The sequence below is a fragment of the Giraffa tippelskirchi genome, chromosome 5, assembly GCF_054371585.1.
Source record: "Giraffa tippelskirchi isolate mGirTip1 chromosome 5, T2T-mGirTip1v1.2.pri, whole genome shotgun sequence".
Lineage (NCBI taxonomy): Eukaryota > Metazoa > Chordata > Mammalia > Artiodactyla > Giraffidae > Giraffa > Giraffa tippelskirchi.
Window position 1 is genome coordinate 79,831,719 of NC_137279.1, and position 23,598 is coordinate 79,855,316.

The 23,598-nt window shown below is 45.6% G+C and overlaps 1 protein-coding gene and 1 long non-coding RNA gene across 12 annotated transcripts in view; one reads left to right on the forward strand and one right to left on the reverse strand.

Annotated features, from left to right (window-relative positions):
* Positions 1–23,598, forward strand: part of GPR161 (G protein-coupled receptor 161) — a 77,822-nt gene that overhangs the window by 38,835 nt on the left and 15,389 nt on the right. For 9 of the 11 annotated variants that reach the window (XR_014053378.1, XR_014053377.1, XR_014053376.1 and 6 more), the window contains 3 exons: positions 3,773–4,190; positions 14,497–15,221; positions 21,356–21,460. Coding sequence is in view for 8 of the 11 variants with exons in the window: in XM_081489216.1 (XP_081345342.1) it covers positions 3,817–4,190; positions 14,497–15,221; positions 21,356–21,460 (1,204 nt within the window). In the remaining 3 variants the exon portion in view is untranslated. Of the gene's footprint in view, positions 1–3,772; positions 4,191–6,529; positions 6,636–14,496; positions 15,222–21,355; positions 21,461–23,598 lie in introns of all 11 variants that reach the window. The other 2 variants (XM_081489220.1, XM_081489221.1) reach the window with 1 other exon arrangement.
* Positions 951–22,019, reverse strand: LOC145505918 (uncharacterized). Its single transcript, XR_014053381.1, has 4 exons — positions 21,928–22,019; positions 14,419–15,472; positions 2,383–2,505; positions 951–1,372 (listed from the first exon to the last, which is right to left on the reverse strand). It is a non-coding gene; the product is annotated as an uncharacterized LOC145505918 (long non-coding RNA).

Consider the following 23,598-nt stretch of genomic DNA (forward strand, 5'->3'; position numbering starts at 1 on the left):
CGGACATGACTGAAGCGACTTAGCACATATATTATATTCTATATTATATATAATATATATTTAAATATATATATTTAATTATATATAATATATTTATATAAAATATATAGTATATAGTATATAATATATATAACATATATCATATATTATATATAATACATATATCTATAGTAATAATAATATATACTATAATTAATATTAATTATATATTAATATATTAATAATATATATAATATTAATTATACATTATATGTTATTATATATTATAATATTTATATTATATTAGTAGCATTTTGGTTGGTAGTATTTTGGATTTATAATATAATTATAATTTCAGATATACATGATGATTTCATATATGCATATGCATATGCATATTGCATAAATTTAGTTAGGAACCAGAGATCAAATTGCCAACATCCTCTGGATCATCAAAAAAGCAAGAGAGTTCCAGAAAAACATCTATTTCTGCTTTATTGACTATGCCAAAGCCTTTGACTGTGTGGATCACAATAAACTGTGGAAAATTCTGAAAGAGATGGGAATACCAGACCATCTGACCTGTCTGTTGAGAAACCTGTATGCAGGTCAGGAAGCAACAGTTAGAACTGGACATGGAACAACAGACTGGTTCCAAATAGGAAAAGGAGTACGTCAAGGCTGTATATTGTCACCCTGCTTATTTAACTTATATGCAGAGTACATCATGAGAAATGCTGGGCTGGAAGAAACACAAGCTGGAATCAAGACTGCTGGGAGAAATATCAATAACCTCAGATATGCAGATGACACCGCCCTTATGGCAGAAAGTGAAGAAGAACTAAAGAGCCTCTTGACGAAAGTGAAAGAGGAGACTAAAAAAGTTGGCTTAAAGCTCAACATGCAGAAAACTAAGATCGTGGCCTCTGGTCCCATCACTTCATGGGAAATAGATGGGGAAACAGTGGAAACAGTATCAGACTTTATTTTTTTTGGCTCCAAAATCACTGCTGATGGTGATTGCAGCCATGAAATTAAAAGACGCTTACTCCTTGGAAGGAAGGTTATGGCCAACCTAGATAGCATATTTAAAAGCAGAGACGTTACTTTGCCAACAAAAGTCCGTCTAGTCAAGGCTATGGTTTTTCCAGTGGTCATGTATGGACGTGAGAGTTGGACGGTGAAGAAAGCTGAGCACCGCAGAATTGATGCTTCTGAACTGTGGTGTTGGAGAAGACTCTTGAGAGTCCCTTGGACTGCAAGGAGATCCAATCTATCCATCCTAAAGGAGATCAATCCTGGGTGTTCATTGGAAGGTCTGATGTTGAAGCTGAAATTCCAATACTTTGGCCACCTCATGTGAAGAGTTGACTCATTGGAAAAGACCCTAATACTGGGTAGGATTGGGGGCAGGAGGAGAAGGGGATGACAGAGGATGAGATGGTTGCATGGCATCACCAACTCGATGGACATGGGTTAGGGTAGACTCCGGTAGTTGGTGATGGACAGAGAGGCCTGGTGTGCTGCAATTCATGGTGTCGCAAAGAGTCAGACACGACTGAGCGACTGAACTGAACTGAACTGAGTTAACATCCATCATCTCATATAGTTGCCATTTTTTAAAAAATGTCTTTTACCCACTTTTCTACCTTTTTATTTTTAGGAATTCCTTATAAATTAGAATGATTAGTCCTTCTGTGATATACGTTTTAAGTATTTTCTCCTATTTTGTCATTTGTCTAATGACTCAGAATTTGTTTTCTTTACCGCGGTGTTATCACTTACACAGTTAAGTATAACATGCTTATAGGACCTTTATTTGAGATGTGCTCAGTTGCTCTGTTGTGTCTGACTCTTTGCGACGCTATAGACTGCAGCCTACCAGGCTCCTCTGTCCATGGGATTTTCCAGGCAAGAATACTGGAATGGGTTGCATTTCCTTCTCCAGGGGATCTTCTCAACCCAGGGATTGAACCAGTTAATAATTTACTTATAAGAATGAACAAAATTTAGAACTCAAGGAATAAAATCCAAAAATAAGCTAACAAAGAAATAGAAGCTGTAATTGTAAAGTATATTTATCACACAGAACTGGAGTACCTAACATATTGCATAGCTGAATCAAAATTCAGAATATTTTAGCAGCCTGGAAATATGAACCAAAATGCACAAAATGATGTTTTGTACTTAGGCTTAAAAACACTAATTCCATAAGTTCAAGCCTGGGGACACCTGCCTTTACATAAACTCATATATGTATAAACAAACCTTGGGTTTTACTTGACCACACATTTGTATAAGTCCAAGAGGGTGATAACATTTGCTAAAAGAAAAGGCACTCTTAGAATGAACAATAGCAAAAGATTATCCTGATGATGGAGAAAATTTTCCCTTTATACTCACCAGAATGGTATGTTCAGTTCAGAGGACCACAAATCAATAAGGTAATTGAAATTGTTGAGCAACTGAGGAAGTCTGAGTTAGTAGAGAGTCCAGAAGTCACATCAGGAACCTGGGAGATTTAATCTGGAGAAAAGAAAGCAAGTCATTTGTGAAGTATTTGAAGGCCGTCAAGGGTAGGTGGGATGAGAATTACTTGATGCTATTCAAGCTGGCAGGATCTGTGGTTGTGACCTATGAATGAGGCTTGCTGTAAAGTTAGACTTTCTAAACTGACCTTTAGGGCTGCTGGGAAGGGGAAGGGCTGCCTTTCTTACCTACCAGCTCCCTATGGCCAAAGGTATCTGGACACAGGGTTCTGGTCAAGCAGAGACCATGGGCTGCTGCTGTGTAGGCAATCTAGGCACCAGGGTTCTTGCTGTCTAGCTCGTGGAAAGCAATCTTTCCTTCCCTTCTGGTGTCTTCTCTTTGTCAGGAATAAAAGCAGGTGAGGAAAATGATCTGTGGGATTTTTTTGCTAATTAAAGTAGATGAAAATTTTGGAGAAACATTTGTCTGTAGGATTTGATGTTAAAATATGTCAACCTTGAGTTTTTGCCAAGAACCTAAGACAGCATCCTGAGAGCAGGGACTGCCCCTTGTCGAGAATGGTATTTGTGGGCAAAGACCTCAAACTCTTATCCTCTTATCCATATATCTTTAGTGTTGGCTCCTTGCCCTTCATCCCCACGACTGATGAGAACAGCAGCAATGTCTTGGTATGAATGGTACTTGTTAAAACCTGCTTAGAGATCACAGACTGATCCCTATGATAATCTTATTGTCTAACTTTAATGGGCACATGAATCAAACCAGGAGTGGAATTAACACACAGGTTCTGATTCAGTAATTCAGAGGTGGGCCTGAGATTCTGCATCTCTAGTAAGCACCAGATGATGTTGATGCTGCTGGTTCAGGGTCCACACTGCATTGCAGGGGTCCAGAAGCAACAGTCCACATAAACCATGTGGACTGAATCAGAATCACCTGTCCTGTGCTTGTCTAAAATGCAGACTCCTAGGCTGTACCTCTGTTCTCTGGGACTAGAATCTTTAGGGGTGGAGCCTAAGAATCAGCTCTTTGAGCTGGTACTGCAGGAGATTCTTAAGTACACTAAAGGTTTTTAACCACTGGTCCTGGGGAGAATGGATAGGAGGTTTTAGACTGGGGGAATGCATTGTTCAAGGGGATACAGTGAGTCACATGAAGAGTTGGTTGTAGAAAACTGGCTGCTTCTGTAGAGCTTGCATGAGGACAACTGACTAGGATCCTGGGGGCCTTGGCTACCCTTCTGTAAAGTGCACATGCTATGGTTTGATGACTCCTCTTCTGCCCTCGGGGCTTGTCTTTCCAGTCGTCCAGCATGCTCTGCCCACCCCCTGCTGAGGTACACTGACCATGAGCCTCAACTCCTCCCTCGGCCACAGGAAGGAGCTGAGTAACCTCACCGAGCAGGCCAGTGACCAAGGGGTCGTCATCGTCACAGAGTTCATCGCCATTGTCATCATCACCGTGTTTGTCTGCCTGGGCAACCTGGTCATCGTGATCACCTTGTACAGGAAGTCCTACCTCCTTACCCTCAGCAACAAGTTCGTCTTCAGCCTGACCCTGTCTAACTTCCTGCTGTCTGTACTGGTGCTGCCTTTCGTGGTGACCAGCTCCATTTGGAGGGAATGGATCTTCGGTGTGGTCTGGTGCAACTTCTCAGCCCTCCTCTACCTGCTCATCAGCTCAGCCAGCATGCTCACCCTTGGGGTCATCGCTGTCGACCGGTAAGCTTGCCTCACAGAGAACTGAAGGATTTAGGAGTATGGGCCAAGGGGGATCCTGAGAGATCATGCCTTCCAAGCTGCTTCAGTTCCTCTGGAGGGTGCCAGGGCCTATGCTGGAGAGGGTGAGAAAGCAGAGTTTTTCCTCTTCTTCCATCCCCTCAACCAGAGCACCTCTGATTTTATCTGATCTAGCTTGCATATAGTTTTATTTTTTAAAAGAAGTTCCAGTACTTAAAAAAGTTGTAGAAACCTCTGCTTTTCAGTTGATAGATGAGAGACAGAAACTGAGAAAGGTGACATGGCAAAGGAGGTATCAGATCCAGTTCTTCCACACAGTGCTGCCTGCTTTCTTTTGCTCAGGTTGAGCTGGAGCTGCACCAGGGCAGCCTGAAGAGGAAATATTCTCCATCCTCTGCAGTGCAGGGGCCTGTGCCAGATAGAAATGAGAGCTGGGAAGGGAAGACAACTGAGGGAATAAAGATAGTGCTACCCAGGAGAGACAGTGTGTGCCTTAGAAAATCTGAGCTTTCCCTTCTTGTGGCATGGATGGCTCTAAAAGCAAGAAACAGCCCTCAGCTCTACCTAGAAGGTTTTTCCAGATAGTGAGTTGGGCTGTCAGATTTAGTTGTGCAAGTCCTACAGGGTTTGACAACAAGTTTCCAATCCTTAGAGTCATCTTCTTTCTTAGAATTTTGCCAATGGTCACCTCGTTCATCCCAAGCAAGGGTTCAACTGCACAGAGACAAAGAGGGGAGATTCCGATTCTGTGTGATTTACAGAAATGGGGAGGGAGCTAGCAGTGGAGTCGGGGAAACACAGAGGGTGCTCACCAGGGCTGTCATCACTGAGTGAAACAAGTCCCCTGGCTCCCTTAGAATCATCAGGTTTTGAACCAATGAGTGGTGGCTGGATGGTCCACCCAAGGTGCAGGCCTCCGCTAGGCCCAACGCCAGACTCCTGCTGGTTCTCTGTAACTGGAGGGTTAGAATGAAGGAAGCCATCAGGTGACTTCTCCAAGAATGTTCTTTCCCCACCAACAATAAAAATAATACTGATAATATAAAGAGTAAAGTAAGACATACCATGCAGAGTTGTATATACATTCTATGCAGAGTTCCAGAGAATAGCAAGGAGAGATAAGAAAGCCTTCTTAAGTGAACAATGCAAAAAGTAGAGGAAAACAGTAGAATGGGAAAGACTAGAGATCTCTTCAAGAAAATTAGAGATAACAAGAGAACATTTCATGCAAAGATGGGCACAATAAAGGACAGAAATAGTATGGACCTAACAGAAGCAGAAGATATTAAGAAAAGGTGACAGGAATACATAGAAGAACTATACAAAAAAAAACTCTTAATGACCTAGATAACCATGATGGTGTAATCACTTTCCTAGAGCCAGACATCCTGGAGTGTGAAGTCAAGAGGGCCTTAGGAAGTACTACAAACAAAGCTAGTGGAGGTGATAGAATTCCAGCTGACCTATTTCAAAACATAAAAGATGATGCTGTTAAAGTGCTGCACTCAATATGCCAGCAAATTTGGAAAATTCAGCAGTGGCCACAGGACTGGAAAAGGTCAGTTTTCATTCCAATCCCAAAGAAGGGCAATGCCAAAAAATGTTCGGACTACCACACAATTGTACTCATTTCACATACTAGCAAGGTAGTGCTCAAAATCCTTCAAGCTAGGCTTTAACAGTATGTGAACTGAGAGTTTCCATATGTACAAGCTGGATTTAGAAAAGGCAGAGGAACCAGAGATTAAATTGCCAACAGCTGTTGGATCATAGAAAAATCAAGAGAATTCCAGAAAAACATCTACTTCTGTTTCATTAACTATGCTAAAGCCTTTCACTGTGTGGATCACAACAAACGGAGGAAAATTCTTAAGGAGATGGGAATACCAGACTGCCTTACCTGCCTCCTGAGAAACCTGTATGCAGGTCAGGAAGCAACAGTTAGAACTGGACATGGAACAATGGACCGGTTCAAAACTGGAAAAGGAGTACATCAAGGTTGTATATTGTCACTCTGCTTATTTAACTTTTATGAAGAGTACATCATGTGAAATCCCGGGCTGGATGAAGCTTGAGCTAGAGTCCATATTGCCAGGAGAAATATCAATAACCTCAGATATGCAGATGACACCATCCTAATGGCAGAAAGTGAAGAGGAACTAAAGAACCTCTTGATGAAAGTGAAAGAGGAGAGTGAAAAAGCTGGCTTAAAACTCACCATTCAAAAAACTAAGATCATGGCATCTAGTCCCGTCACTTCATGGCAAATAGATGGGTAAAAAGTCAAAATAGTGAGACTTTATTTTCTTGAATCACTGCAGATGGTGACTACAGCCATGAAATTAAAAGATGCTTGCTCCTTGGAAGAAAAGTATGACAAACCTAGACAGCATATTAAAAAGTGGAGACATCACTTTGCTGACAAAGGTCTGTATAGTCAAAGCTATGGTTTTTCTAGTAGTCGTGTATGGATGTGAGAGTAAAGAAAGCTGAGTGCTGAAGAATTGATGCTTTTGAACTGCGGTGTTGGAGAAGACTCTTGAGAGTCCCTTGGACTGCAAGGAGACCCAACTAGTCAATCCTAAAGGAAATCAGTCCTGAATGTTCATTGGAAGAACTGATGCTGAAGCTGAAACTCCAATACTTTGGCCACCTGATGCCTCATTGAAAGAGCTGCCTCTTTGGAAAAGACCCTGATGTTCAGAAAAATTGAAGGCAGGAGAAGGGGATGACAGAGGATGAGATGGTTGGATGGCATCATCAATTCAATGGACATGAGTTTGAGCAAACTCCAGGAGATTGTGCAGGACAGGGAAGCCTGGCATGCTGCAGTTCATGGGATCGCAAAGAGTCAGACACAACTGAGTGACTGAATAGCAACAAGACATATCCGTAGACATAGAGATATCTGTAATCCTGCTAATAAGAAGCAATCAATCCCTATTTACATTTTTTGCATATTTGCCTCCAGGGATTTTTGGCTGTATGCTATAAATTTAGAAAAAAGGCTCAAGGCACTGTGGTTTTGTGACCTGCTTTTTCACTTAACATGTGACTGTGAGCATGTTTCCCATGTGCAAATGTCCTTTGAGAACATGTCTTTAGTGGTTACATGGTATTCCATCCTGTGGATGGACTATAGTTTATTTTTACAGTCCCCTGTCAGCTTACTATTTTATATAATAGCACTTTTGAAGAAGATGTATGGTTGTGAAAAGGTGTTTTCAAAGTAAACACACTTTGACGATTCTTGATGTGTGAAAGGCAGGTTCCCCTTTAGAAGGCTGTACAGATTTTCCCTCTAGTAGCCACTTGTCCGGAGAAGGCAATGGCACCCCACTCCAGTACTCTTGCCTGGAAAATCCCATGGACAGAGGAGCCTGGTGGGCTGCACTCCATGGGGTCACTAAGAGTCAGACATGACTGAGCGACTTCACTTTCACTTTTCACTTTCATGCATTGGAGAAGGAAATGGCAACCCACTCCAGTGTTCTTGCCTGGAGAATCCCAGGGAGGGGGGAGCCTGGTGGGCTGCTGTCTATGGGGTTGCACAGAGTCAGACACGACTGAAGTGACTTAGCAGCAGCAGCAGCCACTTGTCAGCATCCTAATCAAGACTGATGATAAGCATTACAAACATAAGTGAAATTTTGTTGTCAGTGGGATGGAATAGGATCTTACTATTGTTTGAATTTCTATTTTTTTTTAATCATTACTTTTGGAATATCCCTTTCTGGGTCCTGGGTCCTGTGGAAGGTGGAGTGGGGCCAACAGCTTAAACCAAAGTGGGGGAATTAGTTTTAAGTGCCTCTCACAGAGCTCTCTGTACATAGATAGATGTTCAGTAAATAGTGGCAGCTCTTGAAGGCTGTAAGCTGCTTACTTGGATCTGAGACCTAGATAAGCTAAGAGGGAGACGTTTTTTCACCAGCGAGCATGACAGATTCTCAAATCATGGCATCCAAATGCATCAAACGAGAGAGAATTTGCCTATTTCAGTGCCTTATTCTTTGATGCTGGGAATATTTGCTGAATATCTACTTTGTTAAAGGGTCTGTACTACATCTCCAGATGGTAGGATACAGCATGATTAGGATGTAGCCTCTGCCTACAAGGAGTTCCCAGTTTTGTGGCAGAGGCTGACCCATAGGTGCTGATGTGAACACAAAGCAGAAATAAGTGCTGTCACAGCTCCCGCTGCCACTGCTTTTTTTAAAAAATATTTATTTATTTGGCTGTGTTGGGTCTTATTTACTGCTTTCAAAATCTTTAGTTGTGGCACACGAAGTCTTTAGTTGTGGCATGAGGACTCTTAGTGGCAGTCCAGTGGCTAAGACTCTGCCCTCCCCATGCAGGGAGCTTGGATTCAATCCCTGGTCAGGAAACTAGATCACATATCCCGCCGCTGAATCTGATGGTAGGTTCTGGAGCCCATAGGCAGGGAAAAAGTGGCATTTGAGCTAAATTCTAACAGTGAGTCGGATTGTGAGGGCCCCTTCCACTTTTTCTCATACTCTTGTCTTTTTTTCTCCCACCCTACCCCCTGCCCACACACTGTCACATACACAAGAGCTGCATCATTAGGTTTTCTACATAAAAGCCTCCACTTATTCATTTGATAAACAATTTGTTGAGTACCTAATATATGCCTGACACAGTTGTTGGTGCTGGGAATATGCAGCTGAAGAAGCACATGGAGGATTTCACAGTGTCGGGGGAGAGACATGTGGCCAGGTAATTTCAGGACCATATGACGTATATATATAATGCCAGTGTGTTTAACATACTGTGAGAACACAGAGGAAGGAGCAAGGCAGAACATGGTGAAAAAGCATGGTCTGTGTTGCATGGCCGGAGATCAGAAGAAATGGCTGCAATGGCAGAAGTGACATATATGAACAAATTGACATCACAGTCACCCCACTAGAGCTTTAATCCAGGCACCCCAGACCCTACAAACTGGCCCCCCTGTCACTCAGGGACGGAACTATGAATTAAGAAAGGATTTCTGCCTCACTATGATAAAAAGTCACCAAGGCCTGGTTGTCTTTGGAAAATAGTTCATTTCCTTCTGCAGGCACAGCAAGATGGATTTGGCCAGCACAGTGCTTTGTCCAGATCTTTGACTATAATATATTTATATATAGTGCTATAAATTTTGATGTCTTCAAATGTTTTCTTGGCAGGTGCAATTTATTTTTTATTATTGGTCACTTATGTGGCTGAAAGTACAAATTGACTAGACTGGCTAATGATCTCTTCATATAAATGATTACCATCTGATCAGGATTTCAAATACCCCTTCTAACACCCCTGGATATTAGTAGTTTTGGAGGTTGCATATTTGCCTTTTATGTAGGAAACCTAATGATGCGGCTCTTGTGTATTGACAGTGTGTGTGGGGGGCGTAGGGTGAGAGAGAAAAAAGACAGAGAGTGAGAAAAAGAGGGAGAAAGAGGTGGAGGGGCGGGGAGTGAGAAGGAGAGAGGGAAACCAGCAAGAGGAGGTGGTAGGAAAAGATAAGTGAGGAGAGAGGAGTAAGAGAGAGAATGGGTTAGAAGAAAGAGATGGGGACAACTTAAGAGAGTCAAAGAAAACAAGGGTAGGGAGCATGATCTCAACTGAAATGTTGTTAGTGGCAAGCCAGGCACTACACCCTGCTGTTAACATTTATCCCAGCTAATCCTCACAACAACTCTATCAGACTCCATTTGCAGATGAGCAAAGTGCAGTTTTGCAAACTGGCCCAAGTCCTCATGGCTATTAAGTAACTTGTCCAATTCCAGGTGCCGAAGGTTGGGCTCTTAACCATTAATACAATATGCAAAGTCAATTGTCGATCGTCTCTTCTAACCAGTATATTTAGCTCAAGGTTTGTCAATCTCGGCACGATTGACATGTTGCACCAGATAATTCTTTGTTGTGACAAACTGTTCTGTGTAGGGTGTTGAGGGGAATCCCTGGCCTCTGCTCACTAAATGGCAGTAGCACCTTCTGGTTGTGACAACCCCCATCGTGTCCAGACATTGACATATGTCCCCAGTTAGGAACCCTATGAACCGTACCTAAAGAAATCCATGAGCCTGGTCGGCAGATGAGCCAAAAAAGTCCATCTTGTAGCCCCATGATGAGAGAGCAAAGGTAGAGCATAAAAAGAATAGTTGGCTGGGGTGAAATTCACCATTGAGATGTCAGTGTCCTAAACCTGCAGTGTGGATGCAGATCCAGGTGGGGAACATCATTCGACCTGGGAAGATTTTCCCTTTGAATAAGTACAATGTGGTCACCTCTGGCTTAGCCTTGAAGTTGTCAGGGTTTAAGGTCCTGTTAGGATATTTATGTTTTCATTCTTTACTGGAATGAATGAAACTTCAGCTCTAAAATAGTATTTTAAAAGAAAGTAACTAGCATTGTGGGATGGTTACTCATAGTGCTGTCAGGAGGTTTTTCAACATAATATAATGTGTTCACTCCAAGGTAGCTGTAGTTGGCTTATATTTTGTTTGTGTTTTTAGTGAAGCCATCTTATAAAAACAGGGGTTGTTTTCTAAGTGATTGGTTTCGTTGCAAGAGAGCTAAGCATTGGAGCCCCTAGGGTCACTATGACTTTTGAGTTACATCACAAAAGCCTCTTTTGGGACCAATAATGGTGCTTGGGCTCATGTCTAAAGATGAGTTGTTGGAGAAAAGATAGAGCATTTCAGAAGACAGTTAAGAGTATGAGAAACAAAGGAAAAAACCCTCCATTTTAGCCTATATTAACCTGCAGGGTATAGGGAGTTGCCTTTGTTCTGTATTTTCCTTTGAGCTTGCAAACTAGGCCTAAATGAAGCTTAAGTTTAAAAAACGAAGTTTCAAATCAATGAAGCCCATTTTTTGTGTGTTTGTGGACAGATGTTGGCATGTTTATATCTTGATGAAGGTGTAGTAGATTTGTGCATTTCAATGTATATAAATTTTGCCCCCTAAAACCTTAAAACCAAAGCAACCTGTGGAGGGTGTGGATATATACAGGCAGCACTCTGGCCTTTCAGGGGCTCTTCTGATTCTAGGAGACTGATCCCTCAGGAGCCAGCACCAACTCCCTGCCTGGGCACCCTGATGGGCCTCTGGGATTTAGCTGGGAGAAATCATTGTTACATCCCAGTGGAATTGCTCATGCTCCAAACTCTAGATAATCAGTGATACAAAGAAATTTTACCATTGAATAATAATCCTAACTGGTGTTGAGAATAGCCAGAAGGATATGTTTCAGAGGACAGTTTATTAATTGTAATGATTTTTATGACTGGTTGAACAGGGTTCATCCAAGGAGCCCAGGACAGCTCATATTCCTCAGGCCTGGCCTCCCACACCCAGGTATTGCCCCTGAGGTATTGTCTGGGGTCAGAGGGCCTGCACTGCATGATTTTTAAATGGGCAGAGGAAAGTAGAAATCCCTGCTTTGTTTTTTAAAAGTGAAGAAAACCTTCCTGGAAGTGCCCCCAATCCTACTCTAGCAAACTCCCCTCACATTTCATGTGCCAGATGTTGGTACACAGGTTGGTGCCTCAGCTGGTCACCTGGCAAGGGGTAGTATACCACCAGCATGGCCTGATTCATCCCCTGGTGCTCAGAAAAGCCAAGGGTCCCCTGTGGTCACAGCAGTTTTGTAGGAACAGAATGAAGATCCTGTCTTCAAGAAGGAAGGGGGTACTTCCCTAATGATCTGGTGGTTAAGAATCTGCTTTACAATGCAGGGGACATAGGTTCGATCCCTGGCCAGGAAACTAAGACCCCACATGCCACGGGGCAATTAAGCTCCTGCACCATAGTTACTGAGCCCGCCTACCTCAACTAGAGGATCTGTGTGCCATAATGAAAGATCCTGCACGACTCAGTGAAGATCCCATGTGCTGCAACTAAGACCTGACCCAGCCAAATAATTAATTAATTTTTTAAAAAGAAGGAAGAGGGAAAGGTCAGTGGACGAAGACCCAGCTCTGTCCCTGTTGCCATTTAAAGAGGGCCCCACCCAGCTCTTTCCCCCATTCTAGCACATTCTGTCCTTGAACCAGACTTGCATCCACTGTTTATTTGAAGACTTTAACAGGGTAGCAGGACCTCCCAATCTCCCTTGGAGACTAACTACTGACAACCTCTCTCTCTTAGTGTTAAGACATGATCCCCATCCTAAGTGTTTCCCATTTTACAGGTGAAGGAACTGAAGCTCTGAGAGGTTAGATAACTCCCCAGGGACACACAGCTAGAAGACAGCAGAATCACCATCTGAACCCAGGAATTTCAGCTCCAAAGGCATGGTTCTTTCATGTGGCTTCAGGGCCTTTGCAAGATGCAAACCCAGATGTCGGCGTAAGACAGGACTTGCTTTACCATAGCCTGTGTGCAGAGTTTCTGTGATCTGTCCCATAATTATGGTCTCCTCTCCTCAGGCCTCACACTCAGAAGCACTCTTTTCAGGCTAGACCTTGGCAGGGCCTCGAGGCTTGAGACCGGCAGCCCGTCTTGCCACTGATTACACAGTCTACACAGAGGTGTAGACTGAGGCAGCGGCTCCTCCGTGAAAGTTTATCCAGGCAGCTGGTGGCAGTTCAGGCTGTGGCCCCTGTCGCTGAGCTGCTAGCACCTAGGGGTGACTCAGGAAGGTCCTGGTGGAAAAAGTGGCTTCACAGTCAATGTGTGGTCATTTCCTGTGGTCCTGCCTGTACGAGGTGTCATCAGTGTGGTCACCCCTGCCCCTCCACATGGTGCCTCATGCAGAAGCCCCATCACTAAACAGCATTTGTTTTGGATAAAATGTCTGAGTCAGGAGGGTGGTGATTTACTTTCAACCTCATTGTCTTAATACTCCCACCCATTCCAGTTAAAGCATCAGTACTCCGCTGGCCAGCAAGTCTTAGTGCTTCCCAGCCCCCTGGCTCCTTGTCTCCCTGCCCCACCTTCACTCCTTGCCTGCCTGATTGAGCTACAAGCAGCCTCCCTATTGAGCCAGTGTATGCGTGCTAAGTTGCCTCAGTCATGTCTGACTCTCTGTGACCCCGTGGACTGAGGCCTGCCAGGCTCCTCTCTCCATGGCAAAATTACTGGAGTGGGTTGTCATTCTCTCCTCCAGGGAATCTTCCTGACCCAGGGATCAAACCTGTAACTCTTATGTCTCTTGCATTGACAGGCAGTGCTCATGTGCATCTCTGCACCTTGCCAAGGCTGGCTTTCTGCCTCATCTGCTCCTGGGCCAGTGCCCCTGATCTCTTATGACCTGTGTTTATGTGCCATCTCCTCCAAGAAGTCTGCCCTGATCCTGCACTCTGGATCCAAGGCCCCATCAGTATGAATCAGTAACTCTCTAGGCCTCTGTCCTTCATGGAGCTAAGGGATTAGTAACCACCCCTGGTCTGTGGATTCCAGAACAAGAGGGTTTGCAGGAAATTGCTGGCATGTGCGTTGGGGACTATAGAGTCAGGTTGCCTGGATTTTTATCTTGTTTCTTCCTCTCTCTTATCTGGGACAGATTATCTATCCTTTCTCTGCTTTTGGGTCCTCATCTGTAAGATGAAGATAACGATACTGTCCACCACTTCAAACATCTGTGAGGATTAAATGTGGCCCTTTCCACTCCAGAGCCTCATACTCTGCTTCTGTGCCCATCTCCCTCTGAGTCTTTTTAGCTGTATTTCCAGTGCATAGCCAGGAGGAAAATGGCAACCCACTCCAGTATTCTTGCCTGGAGAATGCCATGGACAGAGGAGCTTGACTGGCTATGCTCCACAGGGTCACAGAAAGTCAGACACATTAGTGACTGAGCACACACACCAGTGCATAGCACAACGCTTGGCATGTGGCAGGCCTTCAGTTCACTGAATGAATGAACCCCATAGTCCTTAGAAGTTATTCTGGTTTCTGAGAACCCTCTGAACACTGATCTAAAAGGATTAATGTTAGAAACACAAAAGTGATCTGGTTTGATGCATGATTCCTTAGAACTCCTGCAGATGCCTCAAGACTAGCCACACCCCCAAAATGAATGGACTCTGGCATGGCAGCTGCTCCGTGTTCTTCCTGGTATACAGTCATTCTCTGATGAAGAGTCCCACAGGGATGTGTGATGTGGCCAGTCTGTGACTTGTCCAGGGAGGGTTGGGAGAAGGTGCTACCTTTAGAAGTATTCACCACATGGCTGAGTGGGATGAGAGAAATCCAACAAACTCCCTACCTCAGAAAGCAGTGGGCATCCATCCTGGTGTGTTTCTCCTCTATTTTGACTCTTCTCACCTTTCCATCCCTTTTCCAGCTACTATGCTGTCTTGTATCCCATGGCGTACCCAATGAAGATCATAGGCCACCGAGCTGTGATGGTGCTTGCCTACATCTGGCTTCACTCCCTCATCGGCTGCCTGCCACCTCTATTTGGCTGGTCATCAGTGGAGTTTGACGAGTTCAAGTGGATGTGTGTGGCCGCATGGCACCGGGAGCCTGGCTATACCGCATTCTGGCAGATCTGGTGTGCCCTGCTCCCCTTCTTGGTCATGCTGGTGTGCTATGGCTTCATCTTCCGAGTGGCCAGGGTCAAAGCACGCAAGGTACATTGTGGCACTGTGGTCGTTGTGGAGGTGGACGTGCAGAGGAATGGGAGGAAGAACTCCAGCACCTCGACCTCCTCCTCGGGCAGCAGGAAGAATGCCTTTCAGGGCGTGGTCTATTCGGCCAACCAATGCAAAGCCCTCATCACCATCCTGGTGGTCATCGGTGCCTTCATGGTCACCTGGGGCCCCTACATGGTTGTCATCACCTCTGAGGCCCTCTGGGGGAAGAACTGTGTCTCCCCAACCCTGGAGACCTGGGCCACTTGGCTGTCCTTTACCAGCGCCATCTGCCACCCTCTGATCTATGGCCTCTGGAACAAGACGGTGCGCAAGGAACTCCTGGGCATGTGCTTTGGGGATCGGTATTACCGGGAGCCATTTGTACAGCGGCAGAGGACGTCTAGGATCTTCAGCATTTCCAATAGGATCACAGGTAACTTGGAAACTTGTCAGAAGAGGAATGCCCACTCTCAGGTGTAGCCTATGGTCCTCTTCGACGCTCTGGCAGGTTGATGGGTGAGATCTCAGACTGACTGCAGCCTCAGGGCTTAAAGCACAGGTTTCCTTTGGGAAGGAGCATCCCAGTGACTCCCAAGCAGATTTCCCAAGCTGGGCAGGGCAGAGGACACGAGTGCTGTGACCCCAGCCATGGCCCACTGGCCTGGAGAATACAGTTATTTCTATCTAGAAAAAAAAAAGAATTTAAGCATTGAACAAGGCTACCTTCTTCTTTCAGTGTTCCTTGAAGCAGAGTCCTTTTTAAAGTGCTCCTTTCCCTCCTCAGCTGCTCCTACTGGACATACTCCTCCTTGAGCCCTTTCCTCACAGGTCAGTGGTTTCCTTGTACTGTCCCTAGTAATTCAGGATGTGTTGAGGGCAAGCCTCCACTCCATCACTGAAATGTCGCTATCTGATGTGTATTAAGGCTGCTCCTCCATCTGATAATTGATTTCAGAGCTAAGTTTCTGGACACAATCGCATGCCCTTTGATGAGATCCAAAGGAGTTACTCTAGTTGGGATAAATTTTTTTAAACCTTTTTCTTTTGAGATAATTTTAGACTCAGTGAAGAGTTGGAAAAACAATACAGAGAATTCCCATCCCCTAAGCTTCTCTTAGTGCTAACATCTTGCCTAACCATAGCACCATGAGTGCATGGCTATTAACAACTACAAACTTGACTCAGATTTCACCTATATTCCTACTGATGTCATTTTTCTGTTCCAGGATCCAGTTCAGGATCCCATGTTGTATTCAGTCATAATATCTCCTTTGCCTTCTTCAATCTTTGACAAGTCTTTGTTCTTTCCTTGTCTTCCCTGACTTGACACTTTTGTAGAGTTCTGTGCAGGGATTTTGTAGAAGGCCCCTCAATCTGTGTGTAGCTGATGTATTCTCAAGGTTACCATTTTGGCAGGATGCTGGACGGGTGATGTGCTCTTCCTAGTGAGCATACCAGGGGCACATACATCTGTAGGTCTTATTACTAGCTAATTTTATTCTTGATCTCTTGGTTGATGTCTTAGCTTGGCTGCTACAACAAAATACCATAGAATGCATGGCTTAAACCAAAGACATTCATTTTTCCACAGGCTGGAAGTCTGAAGTTAGAGTGGCAGCATGGTTGAGTTCTGGTGAGGGCTTTCTTTCTGGCTGTCCTCTTGCTGTGTCCTGCCATGGTGGAAGGTTAGGAGAGAGCAAGCTCTCTGGTCTTCCCACCATCATGACCTCTTTTAAACCTAATTATCTCCCCAAGAACCCACTGCTGAATACCATCATACTGGGAGTTAGGGCTTCAGTATAGGAATTTGGGGGAATACTTTCAGTCCATACAGTTAGGTTGATGTCTGCCAGGTTTCCCCACTGTAGATTCACTATTTTTTCCATTCTCATTAATACAACAGCAGAGGAGATACTTTGAGGTTATGAAAATATCCTATTTCCCCTTCAGCCTTCACCCACTGTTTGTAGCATGCATTGGTGGATCTTGCCTCCAAAGTTACCATTCTGTTGTTTGAGGGAGATTGTCACCTGGATGAGCTATTGGAAGGGAGACTCTGAGGGCACTTAGCAGATCATATTCGTGAAAAGAGCCACATGGTTCAGAGTGCAGTTCCAGTCTCCTGCCAGATGACTTTGGGCAACTCACTGCTTGAATTAATTTTTCATTTCCAGGAAATAGGCTTTCCACATCCCCTTCCAAGAGAGTGAAAATTACAACTCTTAATTATGAGTACTCTGGAGTAGTGATGATAGGAGTTCTGTTCCATGTGGCAGCAAACCAACATCACTAATTTATCTCATGGACTAATGGAGTGTTTTTTCTTGAGAAAGGAAGGAATTCCGGGACTTTTTAAAATATTATTTATTTTTTAATTGAAGGATAATTGCTGTATAGACTTTTGTTATTTTATGTCAAACCTCAACATGAATGAGCCATAGGTATACATATATACTCTCCCTTTTGAACCTCCCTCCTTATTTTGACCATAGGAGAAAAAAAATCTCTCAGGATCCCAGTATTTTAACTCCTTAACTTCCCACCCCTTGCTACTGGCAAGACTATGATTCCAAGTATGACTTGTGAGCCAGGAGGAGTACATTCAGGGTTTGGTTTCATTTCATTGATTAACCTATTTGTGCAGATTTTGTAAAATCAATTATCTTCCAGGCAAAAAAAACCAAACATTTTCGATTCCAATGATGTTAAGAATGAGGAAGGAGAATGGAGGAGGAGAGGGTAGATAGAATAAAAAGAAACATCTGTTTTGGGGGCCAAGATTTTCTGTGTGAGCCACTTGGGATTATCCTAGAAGAGCTTTTAAGGCTGTGAGTACAGATGGAAAATACCACTGGCAAGCTCAAGGCAGTGAGTGGTCTCTTCATTGAGGGATAAGCAGTCTTGTGGGTTGTTTTTGGGCTGAAGAGCGTGTGGGATGATGGGTTCTGAATTGTTGGCCTTCCCTTGAATCGGAGCTGGGGGCATCCCTGCCGTCTCTTCCCCAGATGCCCTGACTTTAGGAGGTGGGCAACAGCATTGGCAAGAGTCTTAAAAAGAAAGCAGAATGCAGTGCCCATCCCATCCCTGAACCCTACTCTGGTCATACCAGGAAAACCCATGGCCTTTCTGATTAGGAGGGAGAACCTTGGCCTCCACCTTGCATCCCTGTCCTCTGGCTGAGCCAGGGCTGTGAGCAGACCCTGGTCTGGCACTCTCCGTGGGCATGACTTGCATCTGTAGCAGATGCCTAAACCCCAGTGGGCTTTCCCTACCCCAGTGGGCTTTCCCAGCCCCAGCCTGCTTCAGGCTACCTCTCTTACACTCAGAGAAGGAACTTGCTCTCTCCTGTTAGCACAGCGTTAAGGAGGGTGGTGAGATTCGTTCCAAAGCCAGCAAGAAAGGACTTAGCAACCCCCTCTCGGTTTTGTTCCTCTCCATTTGCATGAGCACCTGGAAAGTTCTCACCAAAGGATTCAGTACATGGAGTTATAAACTTTCGTAACAGTGCTTGTGAGCAGGTGCAGTGGCATTCCACAAATACCTGGGGTTTTCTGCTACCCCTGAGGTGCCAGGAGTTCTACATGGGCAGTCATGTTTATTAAGATTTCATATGTAGATTTCACCCATAATCCATGAATTTGGGTTTTCTCATCCTGTTAGCCCCAAACTGAAGAAGTGCAGCAGTTTAAGGTGTCCCTGGGTACCAGCTCTCACCAGGCCACTATAATATTTTCTGCCTGTGAAGTCTCGTTAGCAGATTACCATGGTGCTCCGTGAGGAATTGATATCTCTGGCCTCCCTGAGGGTTGCCAGGCAGGGCCACCTCATGGTGGGTAGGTCAGCTCTGGAGTGGACATTGATTCTAGTGCTGAAAGGTGCATTAAATGCTAACATTTGGTCTTAGGAGTTCAGTTCAGTTCAGTCGCTCAGTTGTGTCCGACTCTTCACAACCCGATGGACCACAGCACGCCAGGCCTCCCTGTCCATCACCAACTCCTGGAGTCTACTCAAACTCATCTCCATTGAGTTGGTGATACCATCCACCCATCTCAACCTCTGTCATCCTCTTCTCCTCCTGCCTTCAATCTTTCCCAGCATCAGGGTCCTTTCCAATGAGTCAGCTCTTTGCATCAGGTGGCCAAAATATTGGAGTTTCAGCTTCAACATCAGTCCTTCCAGTGAAGGCCACACTACAAATCCAAAGCTGATAGTTGGCTGCAGGCGATTGGAGCAAAGATGAGGATTTCAGGAGAAAGGGCCAGCAGCTCATCTAGCAACACAGCCACCAGGCCCGACACCCAGGCGTGGAGGGAGGCCTCTCCAGATGCCACTCCCACCTGATGCTCGAAGCTCCTGAAACGGGATAGAGCCTTCCCAGTTATCTTCTGGAGAAAAGGACACTGATTTCCATTTTCTAGAGGAAGTGGCCCACCTCAAGGCCTTCATGAGGTTTGGACTGGAGGGTGAGAGGCCTGGGGCCTCTGAATTTCCCCCCACTTGCTTCTGCAGGTTCCTTTGCTGTGCCACCGATAGGTCTTCTGGTTACTTCAAAGTGCCAGTTTCACCCCAGAATTGTACTCCTGTTCCTTTAGCCTCTGAAAGGCACTTGTGACTAATATGGCCATACCAGGCTTCTGATCTGATCTCTGGGCCTGTCACTTTGTGCCTTTTTCTTTCTTTCTTTAAAAAAAATTTTTTTTTTTTAAAAAAGGGCTGGACTGGGCCCAGTCTAGTGTGTTGTTGCTTCATGTGAAGAAACTCAGGGTTGCTGCGCCCATTCTCTAGTGATAAATGCTGGATAAACACAGAATAAAGAGTCATCACTTGGCTGCCCTGTTTCCAGATCTCTTAGCCGAGCCACACTGGCCTGGTTCCAGTGAGTCCTCCCACTAGTGGAGACCAGGACTTGTGTTTAGCTTTCACCGCAGCCTCAGAGATGTGTCCAAAACCCACTGTGGCCTCAGCTGTCCCAGTTCACAGTGGATGTTCCCCCACAGGCCGCCCTCCTCAAGCCAGGCTTCCTGCTGAGACATAGTCATATTCTGAGGCCAAGACCCCGCAGGTGAGTGATCATGTTTGGAATCTTCTCTGGCTCCAGCCCCCTACACCAACTCCCAGGAGAGGGGGCAGCTCCTTGCAAAAGTGTTACTGCATGTTTCATGAAAAGAGACGCTCTGAGAACAGAGTGCTCTGTCTGCATGGGCTGCCCACCCCAACCCCCACCATCTCCTTCTTGGCTCTGAAAGAGAAAGGAGAGCATGTGTACTGTCGCCTTGTTCCCTTGAAGGATTATGATGAAAGTACAGGCAGAGGCCTCTCCTGTCAATGAGCGTGCTGTGGGAACACAGGTGGTCTGTCATGGTGGGTCCTTCATGGCAGGCAGGTCTTCCCCAGGAGATGGGAGGAGTTTGACTTTTTGTGCTGTTTTTTTAATTGCTAAGAATGCCTTTTTGTTATCTCCATGGTCTTTGTGGCCTCCAGCTCTTTTGTTCATAGATTTGTTATTTTCTTAACTTTCTGAGGACACCCAATTAGAATTTTGTTTTCTTAAGCTCCCTGCATTGTCTCCTGCAGATCCGTTTTTTATTCCTTCCTTTTTTGTTCCCCCATCTCTGCTAGTGCTTTTCCTTAAATGTCTCCTGATCTTCACTGTCCCTCATGGTTAATCAGGCAGCCCTGGAAAGGGCTCAGGAAACCCTGGGCGGTGGAGCAGATGGCACATAGACTGAAGGGTGCAGGGGCTGGGCCATTTTAAAGGGTGCCCAGCTCTTGGGGTCTGTGGGGCTTTTCTCTCTGATGGGTTGGATTTCCCTGGGGACGAGATCTCTGGCCTCCTGCCCAGGTTGAATAAGGCAGTGGGGTGGGGGTCCCACTGTTAAGTAGGCAGCCTCTCATTGTTCCCTCAGTTTTTAACCATATTGCCATGTGCCTGGTGTCACTAAGGCCAGAGTCCTCCAGTTCACTCTGTCTGCTCTCCTGCCAACATGGAGGGCAGGTGCCTGGAGCCTGAATTGGGACTAGCAATAGAGGGGACCCACTGCTTCCTGTAGAGTCTTCCCACCAAGCCCTACCTACCCAGAGACTCCGAGCCTTCAGTTCTTAAGCTTTTGGGGGCCTCCTTCCAGGCCTCCCCTGTTGTCAGCCTCAGCTCTTTCTTGGGTCAGTCTCATTGCCCTCTCCCTACCTTCCAACTTACAAACATCCTCTTTGCTTGGGGGTTTCAGCCTCTTCTAAAAAATACCTTTTGGTATTCAGATAGGCTTGGAAGTTAAAGGAGCACCCACATTCTGTGTGTAACTGGAAGGTCTCCCAGGACTGTTCACTGTGTTTTCTCTCCCACCTGCCTTGTTGGTGTTTGACATTTGTCATGAGCTCTTCCCCTCTGGGAAGACCCAGTGAATCCTGTCACAGACTCCCTGGGATAAGAACAAGGGGTGAAGTGGAGGAAAGGCAGCCAAGAGCTTCGTGTCTTCAGTGAATGGAGAGCACCCTTTGCAGGGAGAACAGAGTGGACAGGAGAGTGGGACTGGGCACAATTGTGCAGTCAGTGCCAACCTTGCTTTGCAGACCTGGGCCTGTCCCCACACCTCACGGCTCTCATGGCAGGCGAGCAGCCCCTGGGGAACAGCAGCAGCACAGGGGACACTGGCTTCAGCTGCTCTCAGGACTCAGGTAAGCTTCTGCCCTGTTGCATTTCCCCAACTCTAGGTAGGAGCGTGTGGGAGGGAGTGACGTCTCCCAGGGTGTAGGGGGTGAGAGTCGAAAGTCTGGGTTTCCAGTCACGGCTTTTTGCTTTTCAGCATCTCTGTGCCCCAGTTTCTTCCTCTGTATAATGGGGATCTCAGCTCCTGTTCTCTCTGCCATGCAGGGTTGTTGTGAGATTCAAATCAAGTGAAAGCCTTCAAAGTTAAAATGCCAAATGATTATGAATTGTTATGTGAATTATAATAACCACTGGCCAGTGCAGGCTCCAGAGTCAACCTGCTTGGTTTTCAGTCTTGAATTGGCTTTTTAAGAGCTGTGTTATCTCAGACAAGCTACTCAATCTTCTTCTAAACTTTTGAGGCTCCCCATTTGCCCTAGAACTTGGTCACTGTCCCTCTATCCCGTGTCATGTTTTTACATGCCCTGAGACCTACCAATGGGAAACTTGATCTCTCTGATGAAACATATCTCCATCAATATCCTCCAGACCCTCCCTTTAGCTGCTGCCCAGGGTATGGTGCCAGCCCAGGGCTCTTCTCCTCAGCACTGGGCTCTGTGATATCACAGTCTGCTTCTGTACTCACCAGCACATAACTGGGGCACCTCATGAGGTGTGAGGCTCATGGGCAGGGATGGGCAGTGTCCCTCCATCAGTCACTCACAGAGCTGATGAAGCACCACACCCCAGGGTGGCATCTGTCCACGTGCTGGGCATGAACCCAGGGTTCTAAAGCCCGGACCTCAACACAGCAGGCTAGCCATGAATATTTCCCTCCCTGCTCTTCCATCTCCCCAACAGGAACCTTTTGAAAACTCCTCTCTGCCTTGATCTGTGTTTTCTCATCTGAGCCTGTATTGCGGAATTCTAGGGTGAAGGGCCATGGGAAGGGACCCAGACCAGGCCTTCTGTCTTGGAGCATTTCCCTTGGAGGCAGAACATTGCCTGAGAATGCACCCCCACAGGCAGCCCAGAGGGTTAAACAACTGGTCACAGTCTCCCTTGTAGACCAAAGTCCCTCTTGTAACTTGAAGGACAGGAAAGTCGCTGTTGCTCCTCAGGCCCTCTTACCTCTTCTCAGACAACCAGTAGGGATCCAGAGGCAGGGACGTTTATTCACTAAACAGATATTTACTTGCCAAGCCCCTGCCTTGAGCAGATACTGCCCTACGTTCTAGAGATGTGCTGGTGGAATGGCCCTCATGTGGCTTTAAATAGGCAAATTGTGTGGGCTGCAAATTATACCTCAGTAGTTCTGCTATTTAAAAAGGTCATAGCACTGATGAGAACTGTGGGAGGGGAAGCCAAGTGCATTGAGGACACGTAGTGGACTTGTATGTGCTCCCTGTTGGGGAGAGAGCACTTGGGGATGGGAGCGTTAGAAAAGTTTCTCTGAGGAAGTGATGTTAAAACCTGTAGAGTGAATAGGAGGTGACCAGGTGAAAAGGAGTAAGGGGACATGTTGTAGACAGAAGAAAGAGCTTGGGTTCTGGGGCCACACAGATTGGAATGTGAGCTTCAGCCTCACTGTTCTCAGCCATGTCCTTGAGAGTGATGATTCCACTGACTAGGCACCTGTTGTGATCCAGGTACTGCATCACAACTTCACATGTCCCAACTCATAATTCTCATGACAATTCTATGAGGTAGACAGAATTATCCCCATTTTAATCACCTTGAACGATGCTGAGGGACTAAGTAACCTGTTTGTGATCCTAGATCTGTCCAACTCAGGAACCCGTGTGCGTAACCACCATATTGTAAAGTCCGCCAGAGGAGCACATCTGTGCAGGTTGTTCTGGGAGAACATATGTGGAGCTCCTGGCTCTGCTTTCTTCCTAATTTGCTGAGCACCAGGCTTTGAAGGGTTGAAAGCTAGAGACTAAGACAGAAGAGGGCTGGTCTCAACATCTGCCCCAGTGTGAGATCAGGGTTCTGCTCAGCCCTCCTCCCCTCCCCACCCCTCACCACCTGTCTACCCAGTTCTCTCTAGTAGAACTTCCTTCCTCTCTGCCTTTCCCCCTTTTTGAGGGGCATATTTTTCAATCCCTTTTTGATCTCTAAAGAACTTTACACATTCAGGGTTTATATGTTTATTTAGCACAGC